The sequence below is a fragment of the Tarenaya hassleriana genome, unplaced genomic scaffold (assembly GCF_000463585.1).
Source record: "Tarenaya hassleriana unplaced genomic scaffold, ASM46358v1 Cleome28, whole genome shotgun sequence".
NCBI classification, from domain to species: Eukaryota; Viridiplantae; Streptophyta; class Magnoliopsida; order Brassicales; family Cleomaceae; genus Tarenaya; species Tarenaya hassleriana.
In genome coordinates, this window is record NW_010966021.1 from 1,673,365 (window position 1) to 1,689,091 (window position 15,727).

At 36.0% G+C, this 15,727-nt stretch overlaps 4 protein-coding genes across 8 annotated transcripts; 3 read left to right on the forward strand and 1 right to left on the reverse strand.

Moving 5' to 3' along the window:
• Positions 1-466: 466 nt before the first annotated feature.
• Positions 467-4,400, reverse strand: LOC104817973. 5 transcript variants are annotated; one of them, XM_010547384.1, is made up of 14 exons: positions 4,289-4,400; positions 3,976-4,024; positions 3,577-3,700; positions 3,235-3,416; positions 3,081-3,118; positions 2,917-2,996; positions 2,721-2,788; positions 2,144-2,450; positions 1,935-2,047; positions 1,764-1,829; positions 1,287-1,377; positions 1,056-1,123; positions 933-970; positions 467-823 (listed from the first exon to the last, which is right to left on the reverse strand). In XM_010547384.1, exons 1-14 carry the CDS (start codon positions 4,312-4,314, stop codon positions 634-636), a joined length of 1,440 nt encoding a protein of 479 aa, XP_010545686.1. In that variant the 5' UTR covers positions 4,315-4,400; the 3' UTR covers positions 467-633. The 5 variants fall into 5 exon arrangements, with proteins under 5 accessions (XP_010545686.1, XP_010545685.1, XP_010545687.1 ...); XM_010547383.2 differs by having other exon boundaries at positions 3,235-3,419; XM_010547385.2 differs by having other exon boundaries at positions 3,235-3,419; positions 3,976-4,038; positions 4,289-4,331.
• A 540-nt stretch (positions 4,401-4,940) lies between these two features.
• LOC104817975 lies at positions 4,941-7,490 on the forward strand. Its single transcript, XM_010547389.2, has 4 exons — positions 4,941-5,422; positions 6,115-6,559; positions 6,629-6,744; positions 6,834-7,490. Exons 1-4 carry the CDS (start codon positions 5,020-5,022, stop codon positions 7,253-7,255), a joined length of 1,386 nt encoding a protein of 461 aa, XP_010545691.1. The 5' UTR covers positions 4,941-5,019; the 3' UTR covers positions 7,256-7,490.
• Positions 7,491-8,104: 614 nt separating this feature from the next.
• On the forward strand, positions 8,105-9,547 carry LOC104817976 (probable inactive nicotinamidase At3g16190). The gene is given in 6 exon segments (XM_019202988.1): positions 8,105-8,216; positions 8,319-8,432; positions 8,763-8,892; positions 8,895-8,996; positions 9,108-9,224; positions 9,358-9,547. Coding segments are annotated over 6 exon segments (582 nt in total). The 5' UTR covers positions 8,105-8,168; the 3' UTR covers positions 9,429-9,547.
• A 347-nt stretch (positions 9,548-9,894) lies between these two features.
• On the forward strand, positions 9,895-11,663 carry LOC104817977 (probable inactive nicotinamidase At3g16190). The gene is made up of 5 exons (XM_010547390.1): positions 9,895-10,005; positions 10,102-10,215; positions 10,744-10,978; positions 11,087-11,203; positions 11,427-11,663. The coding sequence occupies exons 1-5, from the start codon at positions 9,958-9,960 to the stop codon at positions 11,501-11,503; spliced, it is 591 nt and encodes a 196-aa protein (XP_010545692.1). The 5' UTR covers positions 9,895-9,957; the 3' UTR covers positions 11,504-11,663.
• The last annotated feature ends 4,064 nt before the right edge of the window (positions 11,664-15,727 follow it).

A 15,727-nucleotide genomic window follows, 5' to 3' on the forward strand; every position in this document is an offset into this window, starting at 1 on the left:
ATTAACAAAGAATCTTTCCCAATTTGATTTGTTGACCTCATTATTAATTTAATAACATCTAAATAATTTTTTTTACAAGGAAATAGCCTTTCAAATTAGAGAGAAAAATTCCATGTAATTAATTTCAAGTTGACTTAATTAGAGAAAAAAATTCCACATAATCCAAATCATGCAAGTGTTATCCAATTTGAGCAGTTCAACTGGTGAAATGAGATCTGGTTAAAATCTAAAATCTTAAATTTTATTAACTCAAAACAATCATAAAATATTTGATGTCATTTGTTGAGTGTTTTTTTTAAACATTCATGTTAAACTCCATAGTTTTTTTAAAATTCTTTTAAAATTTATACTTTTTTATTAAGAGTCGGGAAAAAATCGTATAAATATATATTGAAATTTTAAAATTTGTAATTTTGAAATTCATGTATTTATAAATTATTCATTGATTTCTTAAAACACACACACACAGAAAAAATCTAAAATAAATTAGACCGAACAAAATATTCCGACAAAAGAAACAATCCAAACACATACATTGCTCTTCCAAGACAGATCACAGAACCAAACACCAGAAAACGATGTCATGTCCGGTCTCTGCATAATCAGCAATTTCAGCCACTGAATATTAACCTTTCAGGCTTCTGCTTCTGCTTTTGAAGGAAATGGTAATGAAGCACAGCAATGGTAATACCCATTTTCACCGAACACAAAACGCTGCGAAAGATGAGCTTCGGGAATAAGATACTCTCCCCATTCCTCGTTCCCGAACCTCTTGTGGATCTCTCGTGCATCGAAAGTATCCATCTTTCTCCTTCTATCCTTGCTGAGACAAGTTCCGAGATGATCGGGATTTTTTTTTTTTGCTATCAGAATCGGATCTAAAGCTAAAACCCGGTATTTGAATTTGAACGGGAATTCAGATTAATCCGTACCTTTTCCTGTGCCTTGCATTCATCACAGTGGCATGAAGCTGCAAGGAAACAAACATGAGATGAAAGCCATAAGCAAAGAGGATAAATGTGTGTATACACACACATACGTATATTATTATTTACCTTCAAGCTTTGCTTTGCATCTTTCTCAAGAACAAGTCCAGCCTTCACATATGCATCAATGATAACTTCTGAATTCGAGTTAAGAAACAGAAAGCATGTAAAATCGAAACCATTTGCGTATTAAGGAGCCACTCTCCATCAAGAATCGGATTATATCTCGGTTTTCCCGCTTGAATCCGAGTGCTGCAAACCGATGCCACATATGAAACGAACTCGTATAAATAAGGATACGACAAGCACGTAAGAGCCGGCCCTCGTTGCCAAGCTCTTCCACGGGAGCATAGAGGACGCGGGCTTTGGCTAAAGATCCTTTCATGCAATCCTTCACAACAAGAAACGATGCAAAGTATGATGCCAATGAGTAAATACCAAACAGAACAGCAGAAGCGTGCATAGACAAAATCTGGCATACGTAACGAGTTGAAATTACGTTAAAAGTCACTTTCTAAAATACAAATTATTCAACTCTACGGATCGGGAAAGAGACAGAAGATATACAAATTCACATTTCCCATTTGCCGAAGGTACCAAAATAGCGCTTTTATATGTGGACGGACAAAATTTCAAAAGACAGCAGCATTTTCTTCCTATGTCCCGAAACGGCTTATCACCCGTATACAAAATCGACCCCCTAACCTTTCTCGCCATCTCCAGATTTATACAAGAGCATATGAAATGGAAGGTAGAATCAAGAATGTGTCATCTTACCAATCCTTTGAGTCTTACGGATAAAGGGCGGTTATCCAAAGCATCCATCACACTTGGGTAGATACTCTGATTTTCAGGGGAAAAAAACATCTTGTCATTCGAGTAATCCAAAGAAGAAACAATATATATATATATATATATATATATATATATATATTCAGAGGAAATTACCTGCAGGAGATCGTGGGCTGCATTCAGTCGATCCTTGTTCCACAGCTTTAACATAAGCACGGTCAAGTGGAAGGTTTTCGGTTTAATAAAAATGGATTTTTCGATTCCCAAGTCTGTCCAATGTGGAAAAATGTAATGGCATGTTAGGGGATATACTCAAATAGCAGCGGTTGCTTATTCTAAATCAATGCATCTATTTCCTTTCTCACCGTATAAAGTATATGATTCCGTTCCTTCAGCCTTAGGTAGATAACTAACAAGAGGTACTCTCTTTACATCCACATTGGCTTGGTATGTTTCACTATCAGCTTTCATCTCAACCGTAGAACCCGATTCTTTATTCACCGGCTGGCCCTTTTCGTTTTCAGATGAGTTCTCATCTTGGCCATAGACTTCCGTATCATTGTTCCCCAATATAGAGTTCTGAAAATTCACGAGCTTCTCCACCAACTCGGGGTGTATGGCCAATGGCAGTGATATGAAGTGTGAGTAGTCGAGACTCGGACTCATCACAGCCTACCATTTCCATTTCAAGGAGCAAAGTAAGAACAGAAAAGGGAAAGGTAAATGAACAAAGTTACCGGCATATGCAATGCAAAACAATGAACGGAGAAGAGGTTGATAGAGCATAGGATGTAATGATCATTCAAATACTATAAAACATTGACTGACTACTCATGGAATGGAAACAGGAATGGAACCAATAAAAAAGAGGGAGAATGTCACACAAGAATTAAGACTAAAGCCACGCTTTCAACGCGTTCTTGAATAGTAGGGGTAATGCACCTCATTGATAATGGTCTCTATTCTTTCTGAAGCTCTAGTCACACACTCAACTGAAATACCTTCAATAGCTGCAAAACCATAAAAAGAATATATACCGAATGAATCAGACGAACCCGAATGAGTGGAAATTCCAGCAGCTAAGCTAAGCGCTCAACCATAAAGCATGGACAACAGATGGTAGAATCCAAAATCTTACAGATGCAATCTTCCTTCCTCGATGATGGAAGAATGATTTTCACACCCGTTTCTTCTTCAATTGTCTTTTGAGTGGACCCTCTTTCACAAAAACGAAAAAGCTATAAGCATGGTGATGCATTCCTGAAACCTCAAATTCCAAGATTCAAATGCTAAAGCTCTTACTCTTTCCCACGAATGAACCTAATTACAGAAGCACCGACCTGCAACAATGAAAAAATAAGTGCACAGATCAAGGGAGAGAAGGTAGTCTATAAACAATAAGCACTAGCTTACATACATGGTTATGAGGGCAAGAAACAGGGGGGGGGGGAATTACCTCTAGGGAAACTGAATGCTTTTCAGCCGTGACAACTGAGATTTCTTCATTCACGCGCAAGGTACGAGAACCGATATCACTACCAGAACCTTCATTCACTCCTTCAACAAACTGTGTGACCTCCTCAGAAACAGTAACGTCACTCGATGCGCTACACAGAGCTTCTTGGCCTTCATTCACAGCTTCTGACCCAAAGGGTTACACTCATAAGAGTACATCATGAAAATCACATCGTATAAATCAGGTAATAGGAACAAAGTTAACTTCTGACCAGTGCACGCTAATAAGCTGTTATACAAAAAGGCTGAACTACTGTATACACCAACGAAAAAAGACATTTACCTGCAACTGAAGTTGACTGAGTGGAGATTCGTCTCCATTCAAGATTCACCATCTTCTGCTTCTTGCATCCTCCCATTGAACTCGGGTCAGCTTTTGCACCACTGCTCATGATACTGAACGATCCCTGCGGCACGAGTCAGTGCAGGACCAAATTCATATTCAAAGCCAAAACCCTTTTCCTGATTAGATTAACAGTAAGTAATCATTTCAAAGTGGCAAATGCCCCAAAAAAAAAAACTTAATTGGGTGATTCACATGGATCTACCATGCTCGAAATCAGTGATCACGAGTGGTCCAAAACATGATAATCATCGGAAAGTTTCCAGCTTTACTAACAAATAGATGATTCGGACAGAGGCTCTTGAACGAATACAAAATCTTACATCAAGGGTTACTTACCGGAGTGGATTTTACGCATCTACTCGTGAAACCAAGGACACGATCAATTCTGAAAAAAAAAATCTCGAAAACAGCAAGAACTTCACGAGGTCAGTTGCAGAGAATCATCAACCATTTTCCACGAAAATTTTAGCCGAATTGCGGGGAAGGAAAATAAAAACTCCGAATACTGGGCACGGACACCAGAAGCATATGATTATGAGCTTGAGGTTGCGGCCATACAAAATTGGAGGAAAAAGGATCAAATTTTCCCGATATTTCTCACGTTTTCTCGGCAACCAAACAAAGGGCATTAAAGAGAACAAGAACGAACCTAAAGAGAGACCTGGACGTTAACATTTGTCTCCCCTCCTCTTCTCCTTCGCCGGTGACGGCCGTGCAATCTCTCCTTCTTCCTACTTCGTTTTTCACATTTCACCAATAACCCCGTTATTTATCAAAAATTCTGTTTTCATCCTATGCTTTAAGGATTGCATTTATAACCCCCGATAACAAAACCATTTGTCTAGTCATATTTATCAAAGATTAAAAGGATGTAATAATACTAAACATATTATTAATTAATAAACCATCTATTATTTTATGACGGAATAATATGATTTTTTAAACTAATTTACTATTAGAATGGCATTGATATCATTAGAATAATATTACATGTTTTTAAGTTAAATGTATTGTTAAGTGAAGTTTTAGTTGAAGTATGATTAATTTCAAATTAATCTTGGATTAAGCCGTCGTTGTTGTATCATGATTAATTTCAAATGGATATTTTCTTCATTTTTACCGATTTTGCTTTTCTTTACATCTGTCCATTTTTTGATTTAAATATGAAAATCAGTTTTTTTTTTTAAATTTTCATTTATTTAAAAGAAAAAGCTTTATTCGGGAAATATATAAATAAATAAATAAACACAGAAAATCAGTGCTTCGATTTTTAAATCCGAGGAGACGTGAGGAAAACAAGAATCAGATAATCCCAGAGCAAAGATTAATTAATTAACTTAATAATAAATTAAGGGAAAATAAAAATCTGAAAGGAGGAAGATGAACAACGGTCAGTCACTCCGGCACTCGCAGTCCCCTAAGACCCCGACCTCGATGCTCGATCGCGCCCTCTCCTCCCGTCGGTTCACTCCGCCGCATTCCGATGCCGATGTCGCCGTATCCGGTGAATCTTCCGCCGACGCTGACGTCTCCGCCGACGAGTCCAAGTCCAAGCGCCCCCACATCTACCTCCTCGCCTCCAATTTCCTCTCCCGGATCGGCCATCAATGGTGGCCTTGCCTCGTCCTCTGCCTCCTCCTCCTCATTCTTCTCTGCCTTACCTCCTTGGCTTTCCATTCTCACAGCTTCGTCTGCGTCTCCCGCTTCGATCCCGTCGCTCGCGTCGGGTTCTTCGGTCTTGATGGGCTCGAATCGGACTTCGGAGCCCTAGGTGTTCCTTGGTGTAAGCATCTCAGATCTCTTTCGATTAAGCTTTTGATCTGTTTGTCTTTGGCGTTGGGTTGTGCGGCGTTGTATTGTTGAATGCAGTTTCATGGGACTTAGGGATTCCGTTTGGATATGAGTTATTCGGAAACGCTTGTGATTTTGACGAGATTTGATCTGGAAATTTTCCGAATCGTATAGATTTTTGGGTTAATGGGCGTTTGATCTTTATCTTGTTGAAATGGCCGCAAGTTTTAGGATAGTATGTCGTCAGTATGCCCTTTGGAATCCCTGATATGTTGATCTGCGCTCTGTGTTGGATAACACATCTACATTTTGCGAGAAATGGGTATTATATATGTGTAGTATTCTCTCGCAATGTGCTCTTTAAGTAGCTGGCTATTTTTCGTCGATCTTTGAATGGTAGTGGTTGTCATGTCGAGGTTTACAGTTGCAGAATCAATCAACTTTTGTTTGTCACTGTTGATTTCATGAGATTAGGCGGGAAGAAAACAGTGTTGATTTCATGAGATTAGGCAGGATATGCTTTGCCTCCTCAGAGATTCATATATCCTAGAGGGCAATGTTTCTGTTTTTCTTATATCTTCATGTTCTAGTTCAAAGGAATTTTCTGGATTTGTTTTTGTCTTAAGAAGGTTCACCTGAATGTGATGTTTTATGAACCTATTTAATTATGTTCCTTGGCAAAAGGCAGATCGAAACATGGAAAAGAAGTTGAGTGGAAATCCAAGGATTTACTAAAGAGTCTAGAAGAGTTTGTGCCGATATATGAAACGCGACCAATACAGAACAATATGTATGGGATGGGTTTCGACCACAGCTTCGGGCTTTGGTTCATGGCCCGATGGCTCAAGCCAGATTTGATGATTGAGAGCGGTGCTTTCAAGGGACATTCAACATGGGTTCTGCGCCAGGCGATGCCAGATACACCTATTATCTCACTCTCCCCCAGACATCCTGAAAAGTACTTACGAAAGGGGCCTGCTTATGTTGATGGAAACTGCACATATTTTGCGGGGAAAGATTTTGTTGATTTTGGAAATGTTGACTGGAAGAACGTGTTGAAAAAACACGGAATTACAGACGTCAGTCGGGTTCTTGTGTTTTTCGACGATCATCAGAATGAACTGAAAAGGTAATCTCAGTTTGTTGTTGCCCTATATTGTATGATCCAAAAAATGACATTAAAAGTTTCTTTGAGCAGGTTAAAGCAAGCGCTGAAGGCGGGTTTCAGACATCTTATTTTCGAGGACAATTACGATACAGGAACTGGGGATCACTATTCACTGCGACAGATATGTGATCAGTCATATATAAGAGGTGGGTTTGATATCTAGAGAGAGGTCAAATCTTGATACACAGTCCTTGAACTGTTCCCCTTATGGCAAAAAAAAATTCATTTTCTCCAGGAGGTGGTCACAGTTGCTTTAAAGACAGCGACGAAGCAAGGATCCGAGCAAAGAGGAAGAAATTCTGGGAAAAGGCGGTGGATATAACCGAGCTATGCGGAAAAGGGGAAGCATGGTGGGGAGTTAGAGGAGAAATGAGGGATAATTTCAACCATAGCAACACTCCGATCTCGTACGGACAACACTTCCAGAACAGCAGGTATGTTGAATCGATTCTTGACGTGTACTGGGAATTACCACCCGTTGCAGGACCGTCCTTGACACATCAATCTCGGTATGACCCGGCTCGGGTGACTCCCCCGATCGTGGAAGACGGTAGGTACCGTTTGTTCCAACGGCTCGGGCTAGGTAGGCTTGATAAGTCGGTGTTCAATGGGTATACCCAAATGGTTTACGTTCAAATTTCAAAGGCCTGGTCTTAGAGAACCGCAGAGTCGAGGACTGAGTGAGTCATGTTTGGTTTTAGATTTTTGTCTCCTGAAGACCGAGCTTAAGAAGTTTGTTAATACCACTTTGCGGTTTCTTTCCGAGCTCTTTGGAACTAAGAAAATATCTGTTCGCACAGGAAGTTCTGTCATTGTGTTTTGTTTATATACATGTTAGTTGTTTGGTTATATGACTTTTTGAATAGTTTGACACGATTTTCCCGATTGAATCTTTGTCCTTTTTCCCGTATTCTTTCCCCGCCCTTTGAAATTTCGATATGAAGCGTTTTCGATTTTTTGCACATAAGAAAAATATGTTTTTTTACTATTTCTCTATATATAATATTCTTGGATATATCATTCATAATTTTTTGTTTATTTGGCATTTTGTGCGCACATAAACTTCTTGTTCACCACTGAAGTTTTATCTTCTCTATATTCAAATTCTTCTTAAGATTTTTATTTATATTTTTCTAATAAAATAATTAGGATTTATTTTTTTATGAATATGATATTTAACGGATTAAATAGTGCTATCATATCAAAGGAATATTATAAAATCACTTTGTTAGAATTTAAAATAGATAAATTATTTTTAAAAAATTATAAAATTTTGATTTGAGAATTTTAATCTTTATGTTTTTTATCGGAATTTTTGTATAACTTGGTGATAAAAAAAACAATAACACAACGTCAACCGTTAGTTCATAAGAGTAACTATATCCGTTAATGTTAAAACCAAACCCATACCATACATGCACATGCAAGTGGGCCATCTTACGTACGGATTGCACATGCAAGTGGCCATCTTACGTACGGATTGCACATTATCTTCAGAAGAAAAAAAATTCCTTTAAAAAGGAGAAGATATTTCGCCTCAGAAGCCGAATCTTCACTCAGGGATCGAAATATGGCAGACAAATGGAAGAACACGGCGATGCTCGTCGTCGACATGCAGGTCTGTATATGAATGTGTGTGTATATCCATATATATACATATAAGTTATATGGAAAACATATACACAAGTATAGAAAATATATGATTTTGCTTTGTGGGCAGAGGGAATTCGTAGAAGACGGTTCTCCCATACAACTGAAAAGTGGGAAAGCCATTGTTCCTAATGTTGTGAGAGCCGTTGAGATCGCAAGGCAGCGTGGCATTCTCGTAATTTGGGTATACCATTACGACCTCTCTTCTTCTCTTCCGCTGTTTCCATGGTGTCATCTTCTTAAAGTTGGTTCCTTTTCTCTGAGAAACCCTTTGGTCAAAGATTGATCCTTTTTCCCCTGTCTCTTCCTGTTTTCATGGAAAACGGAATCGATTGTATCATAAACGAACAGGGTCGATTCAAGGTTTAGATTAGGGTTCTTATAGATTGTCTTTCTAGTATTTAACCAGGTCTCTTGCTGGAATTGGAGAATATATATATATATATATATGAATGGGATTTTCATTTCATCATTATATGCGTATAATGAACCAAATGACTTGTTTCGGTTTGAGGTTGTCCGAGAGCACGACCCTCAAGGAAGAGACGTCGAACTATTCAGACGACACGCTTATGCTTCTGGGAAAGGGCCGTGCATCAAGGGAAGCTCGGGTGCAGAGCTCGTGGACGGATTGATGATCAAAGAAGGAGAGAATACAAGATCGTGAAAACCCGTTTTAGCTCGTTCTTCGATACCAATCTTCACTCGTTCCTTCAATCTTGCGCGGTTAACAAGATAGTCATTACCGGTAAGTACGGATCCTTATCCTGTTACATCTCTTTTGGCTAAAGCTTATGATGTGAGTGGCTTCGGACAGTGTAGTTTTCAGACCATATATATATTTGGTACGTTTTTTCAGGTATTCAAACTCCAAACTGCATCAGACAGACGGCTTTCGATGCGGTGACATTGGATTACCCGTCTGTGACTGTCATCGTTGATGCCACGGCTTCTGCTACGCCCGAGATTCAGGCTGGTAAACCGTCTTTTTTGTGCCCCTCAAAACATGTTATTCTATAGCCATATTGTCACATAGAAAATCTGTCTTTCTTTCTTGGAATCTATATATCGGAATAGAGAGTAACTTTGTGTGAACTTGTTTGGATCAGACAACATTCGGGACATGAAGAACATCGGCATTTCGGCTCCTACGTTACAGGAATGGTCCGAAGATGCGTAGCTTAGATTGAATATAAGATCCTTCTAGAAGGTTAAGATTGAAAGCCTGCTTCTGTGTTCTTGGTGTTATGTATAAAACGACTTCTAAGATTAAGATTGAATATTCGAACCTTCTCGGTTGTTGTGTGTGATCATTTTCAATTATATAAGTTTATTATTATTATTATTATTATTATTATTATTATTATCGGCATGAAATTAAGTAATATTTCTATTTTGAAGATGCACAAAGTAAAGACAATTCGTATGATAGAATGATGTACATGTTATTTTTGCAGTATGATCGGTTTTCCTAAACCGGTTCAGTTAACCAAATAATCACAGCAACTTTAGCCCTTGACGCTTTAACCGAACCGGAACCGGGACGTAGTCCGTTTGTTTTGGGCCTAAATGGGCTCAATTTTCCGAAGTGAAAGCCCATCTCTTCAAAATATTAACAGTCGCATATATGGAAAAAAAAAGATAAAAAAAAGGCAATTTAGCCTCCATATTCCCCCCAAAGGTTCTCCTCACTGGGGAAATAGATAGAAATGGCAGACAGGTGGAAGAACACTGCTCTGCTCGTCATCGACATGCAGGTACATATGAACTTATACATATATATATATATATACAGGTATTGATTTTGTTTTTGGATTACGATTTTTTTTCGCTGTGGGTCTGCCTGTGATTAGAAAGATTTCATACGAGAGGGTTCTGTGATGCAAGTGAAAGGCGGGAAAGCCATTGTTCCTAATGTTATTAGAACCGTTGAGCTCGCAAGGCGGCGTGGCGTTCTCGTAATTTGGGTATCTCTCTCTTCCTCTCTTCTTTTCTTATCTTTATCGTTTTCATGGTGTCATCATCTTCTTAAAGTTGGCTCCTTTTCCCAATAAAGTGATTGTCTCTACGTCAAAGGTTCGTCCTTTTCCCGCGATCCTTATCGTTTTCCCAGAAAATGGAATCGATTTTCTCAGGATGGAAAAGGGTTTAACGGGTTATAACAGGCTGCTTAGGTTTTGAAATTCAATTTTTATCAATTAGGTTAATTGGAACTTGAATTTGAAGAGATTTTCAGTACAGAAGACAATTCTAGCGTCATAGCTGTTGCTATTGGAATGGGCTTTATATAGACGAAGATTTCCTTCTGAGTACTGATTGTTTGTGTTGTCGGATCAGAAGCAAATGTATGTGCATCGAATCTGCCCCCTTAAGGATTTTGAAAGAACTGAATGTTCTAACCCCTTTGAACATATTAAGCTGCTTAGATTGTGATGAATTAGACGAGTCCGAGATCGAGCCTTGCTCTCTTTTTTTTTTTCTTTTTTTGCTTCAAGGTTGTTCGAGAACACGACCCTCGAGGCAGAGACGTTGAACTATTCCGGCGACACTTATACACTCCTGGGAAAGTCGGGCCAACCGTTAAGGATACTTCGGGTGCGGAGCTTGAGGACGGTTTGATCATCAAAGAAGGTGACTACAAGATAGTGAAAACTCGTTTCAGCGCATTCTTCGCTACCCATCTCCATTCATTCCTTCAAACTTCCGGGGTTAACAAGTTGGTGATCGCTGGTGAGTTCGATCCTCGAGATCACTACTTCTGTCTCTTTGGTGAATCTTGTGTGGAGTTTTAGGACATTTTCTAGTTTGTAAGATCATATATATGTCTTGGTTTTTCAGGAGTTCAAACACCGAACTGCATACGGGCAACGGCTTTTGACGCGGTGGCAATGGATTACCCGTCTGTGACTGTGATTGTCGACACCACTGCTGCTTCAACACCTGAGATTCATGCCGGTAACCATCTATTTATGTTGCATCAGCTATGTTTAGATCTATCTATGAGATTATTGCTGGTCAAGATGTCAGAACAAGATCTTCTACAACATAAGGGGAAAGGCTTACGATGAATAATCTCGATCGTAACTTTGGTTATATGTCAAAGCTTTGATCCTCGACGGTATTAATCCCCGAAAGAATAACTTTGTTTACGTTTTTTTTTTTACCTCTATGGAATCAGCCAATATTCTGGACATGAAGAATGTCGGCATCGCAACTCCTACACTACAAGAATGGTCCGAAGATGATGATTTCTGATGGCAAGAAATCAGGTGAAACCCTTCCCTTCTTATGTCCTAAAGCATTTTGTGTATGCATTGTGATCTTTTGTTTGCCATTATTAAAAACCCTAATGTAAGATTACAAGGAATGAATGATAAATTCGTAAATATGAATAATTTGAGTGGTGTTTTTGCAATTTTCCGATATTATTGGGTTATCTGTACGGAACATTACTGACTTGAAACCGAACCAACCAAAATTTGGTAACTCAACTGGTAAGGGATGGAACCAAGTTTCTTCCCGATTCAAATACATTCATCTGGGTTTTTTTGATCATGTAGGAGATGGTGTTGGGCCAAAAATTCGATGAACTTTCGGATTATCAAAAAGAAAATTCGAAACCGAACCCGATGTCGGGATAATATATATTGCCAAACACAGATGTCAAAAATGAAATATTTTTGTCCGACTCTTAACAGAAACGAAATATGCGTCAATTTCGGTTATGCAACCCGTGGATTAGGTGAAATATCTAAATGAATTAGCTTAATTTAATATTTTATATTATGATCCAACGATATCGACGACATATTCACGTGATGATTGGAGTGTAAATGCCTTTTCCACATGCTAAAAGTATATTATTAGTTTGTGACGAACGGTCGTAGGGTACGGAGTAAATATCAGTTTTTCGCATCCCAATGCTTAGACCACGTTAATCTAAAATAAAATACAAAATATTTCTAATTAAATATTTTATACTTCCTATTCATGGCTGTTTATATTCTTATACGAACTTGATCTTCAAATCTACGAAAATGATATAATCCAAAATAAATGTGAAATAAATATCAAGTAATATGAATAGAGATCATATGTAGTCATGTACATACTATGTGTATAACATAAAAAAAAATATTTAGTTTTTTCATATGTAATATCCGGTATTTGATTGGATTCCTTTTTTTTTTAATGATAAATATGACTTTTCTTTATTTGTTTTGGAAATTTTCTGATCAATTTCACAATTTTGTAGCAATTTGAAAAAAAAAAATCTCCAAGATTAACGAAACAAACAAATTAACTCATATAATTCATTATATACACAACAAAATTATCGGTGGTCGGTCTAATAGAAAAGAAAGGACATTTGATTAGAAATATTATATTTCTTACCTTTTTCTATTTAATAAAATGAGAAGAAAGGTGTAGGGCAATGGCCTAAGGTGAAGCTCACCCCCATCTCCTTGTCCTATTGTCCTCTCTCACTCTTTCTTCCTTTGAAAAAAAACCCAACAATGATAGAAATTCAACTGATTTGACTAATCTTTCACATTTTTTATATTATTTTTCATTTTTTTATTAACAAACCCTAGAAAATCCCAATGTTAAACCAACAAATTCAAGCATATTTAGGGTACTAAGTGTTTGAATCATGTTTTTTTAATCACATTAAGAGCGCTTCTATTAGATATTATTGGAGCAATATGTGTGTTTTGTCCCACAATAATCTTTGAGTGAGCTTATAGGCATTTTGATGGATCCCCCGTGCTTTAATTATCACTTGTTTTACACTAATTGCTTCAATTAAGAGCTATATATACGAGATTATGGCAAGTCATGAACCCTAAAAAATGTTGATCCGCCTTTTTTTTTAATTGATGAAAATAATGAAGTCGCTGAATCGTTTGGCGGGTTCCGGTTTAGGGTCCGGTACGGGCTGAATCAAGATAGAGATCGCTTTGGAGTTTAAACCGGAGGACGAAACGTTGAAATTAAAAAGCAACATGTGTATAAATACTAACATATATATATATATATATATGTATATATGATAACAATGATGCAAAATCTCTCCCTCTAGAAGCTAGAAAGCAAATAAAATTTCCATAACAATAAACAAAGAAAAGATGTGAAGGGACATGTTAGGAAAAAGGAAAATCTAGCGAGGATAGTGGAGATGATCATAATCCAGTTCATTTCAATGGGATTACAAGAGACATGGACATTCTTTTGTGAAACCCTTTAAATTGTGGACTTTACAAGACAATATATATATATATATATATATATATATTAAGCAGAATATAGAGCATAGAAATATATTAAGTTGTTGAGGAATATGTATATATATATAATTATTTATTTATAATATTATCACCTTTAGATATGGAAAAGAGGCGACAAAGAGTTGAAAAGTCAAAGACATTGTGCGTGTATTGGATATAGAAAATAAAGTGAAAAAGGCACATGAATTTCCCACTTTGTTCTACGACTTTTTTGTTTTGTAAACCATCCATTTCTTTTTTCAATCGAGAGAGGGAGATGGGGAAAGAAGATTAAGTTTATATAATTTTAAAAAGATAAATTAACGAATCTGCATAATTTTAAAGACAATTGCATTAATACTTACTCTTGTTTTCAATGCTAAACTCACTAAGTTTCCAAAAATGAAAAAAGAATAAAAAAATGTGGATAAGTTTTGTTTACAGATCTTGTATGTCAGTTTAAATATTATATAGTTTTTTCAAGACATGAGTGTAAACGAACATTTAATATCATATGTATATATATATATCCACAATATCTTAGTATTGACGATTTTTTTTTTCAGAATTTTATATTGGAAAAAAAAACTAGTAAAAAGTTCGAAGGAATAAAATGTTTGCAATTTATTCGAATAATTCCCCAAACTCTTACTACAATTTGAACTTCATATTATATCTCTGTTGTACATTTACCAGTTTTGAAAACCTCCGTGTTACTTCTTTGGGAATAGTAAATAATAATGATCGGTGAATTTAAAATTTAAAAGTAAAAAAGGCAATAAAATAAAATAAAATAAAATAAAACTGTACATGTGAAGCTGAAAACCCCCAATTATATAATTATATAATAAAAAATTCAGTTTTTTCACACCTTTTTTCAATTGTTTATAGAATTAATGTGGTTAGGTTAGGTTTATAGTGGAGTCACTTCACCATACATAATCAAAGTAGAATTATATATATATATATATATATATGTGTGTGGGTCCGATGCACAACAATATATATATAAATATATATTGAATTTTAAAAAAGGGTAAAATCAATGGATATTGAGAGAGGGGAGTGGGTAAAAGATTTCAGAAATTGAGAGGAAATAAGACAATAAATAAGATGTGTCTGAACTCTGACACCATAAGACCTTATACTTACTTCTTGAAGCGAAAAAGTTGGAGTGCAAGTCAAGCAATCTCTCCACAGTCTTCCCTCGAAAATTCCCCCACCAATTTATTATTACTGTTTTTTAACAAAAAAACATGTCAATATCATATATATATATATTGAATATGTTTGCCAATAATACTAATTATTGGCAAATAATAATAATAATTATTTAAGATTATTGATGTATAATGAAAATCTTTTAAAGACGCTGATTTTTTTTTTTAAAAAATTCGGTCAAAGAAATCCATTTGATCTGCTTGGTGGTTAAATAAATAAATAAATGATACTACTAATAGAAAAAGTGATTATTAATATTTCGTACTTTTTTTACTGCACTGAAAAAAATGGTAATCTTTATTAATTTAATACGGAAAAATGTAAATTTGAAAACATAGAAGAGCAATGAAATGATACAAATAATTAAATTAAGAATACAAAAAGGGAGATTGCAGAATATCCGACACCCACGTGCAAGGGGAATGAATCCAGTCACATTTATTATTTTTTAGGCTCTCACTCTCATCATCATTATCACTTTTTATTTTATTCATTGCCTTTTTTTTTTTATTAAATTATATATATATATATATATATACGTAATAGTTGGTTTGAGTATATATAATAATTATGTTTTTTTTTAAGAATTGTAAATTCTAAAATTTTTGAGCTTATAACATTTTATAATATATGAATTCTTTTGTTTGGTGATGTTGACAATGGCATATAAATGATGGGGAGAAAGCGAAGCAAAAAAAAGTATGATTGTGCATACTTTAACTAAAAGCATAATAAATTAATTAAATTAAATAAAAGTAGAGAGAGAGAGAGAGTAGAGAGAGACAGCTAAAAATAAAGGCTGTTCACCTCATGGGATGTCTTCCCACTCAATTATTTTTAAGATGCTTTGTGATGATTTTGTCCTTAATTTTTTTTTATAGATTAATTTGTACGAGAGGCTAGCTGCTCATAGTTCCATATATATATATATATATATATATATATATATATATATATATATATGTATATAGAGACAAAAGTCAACACAGGA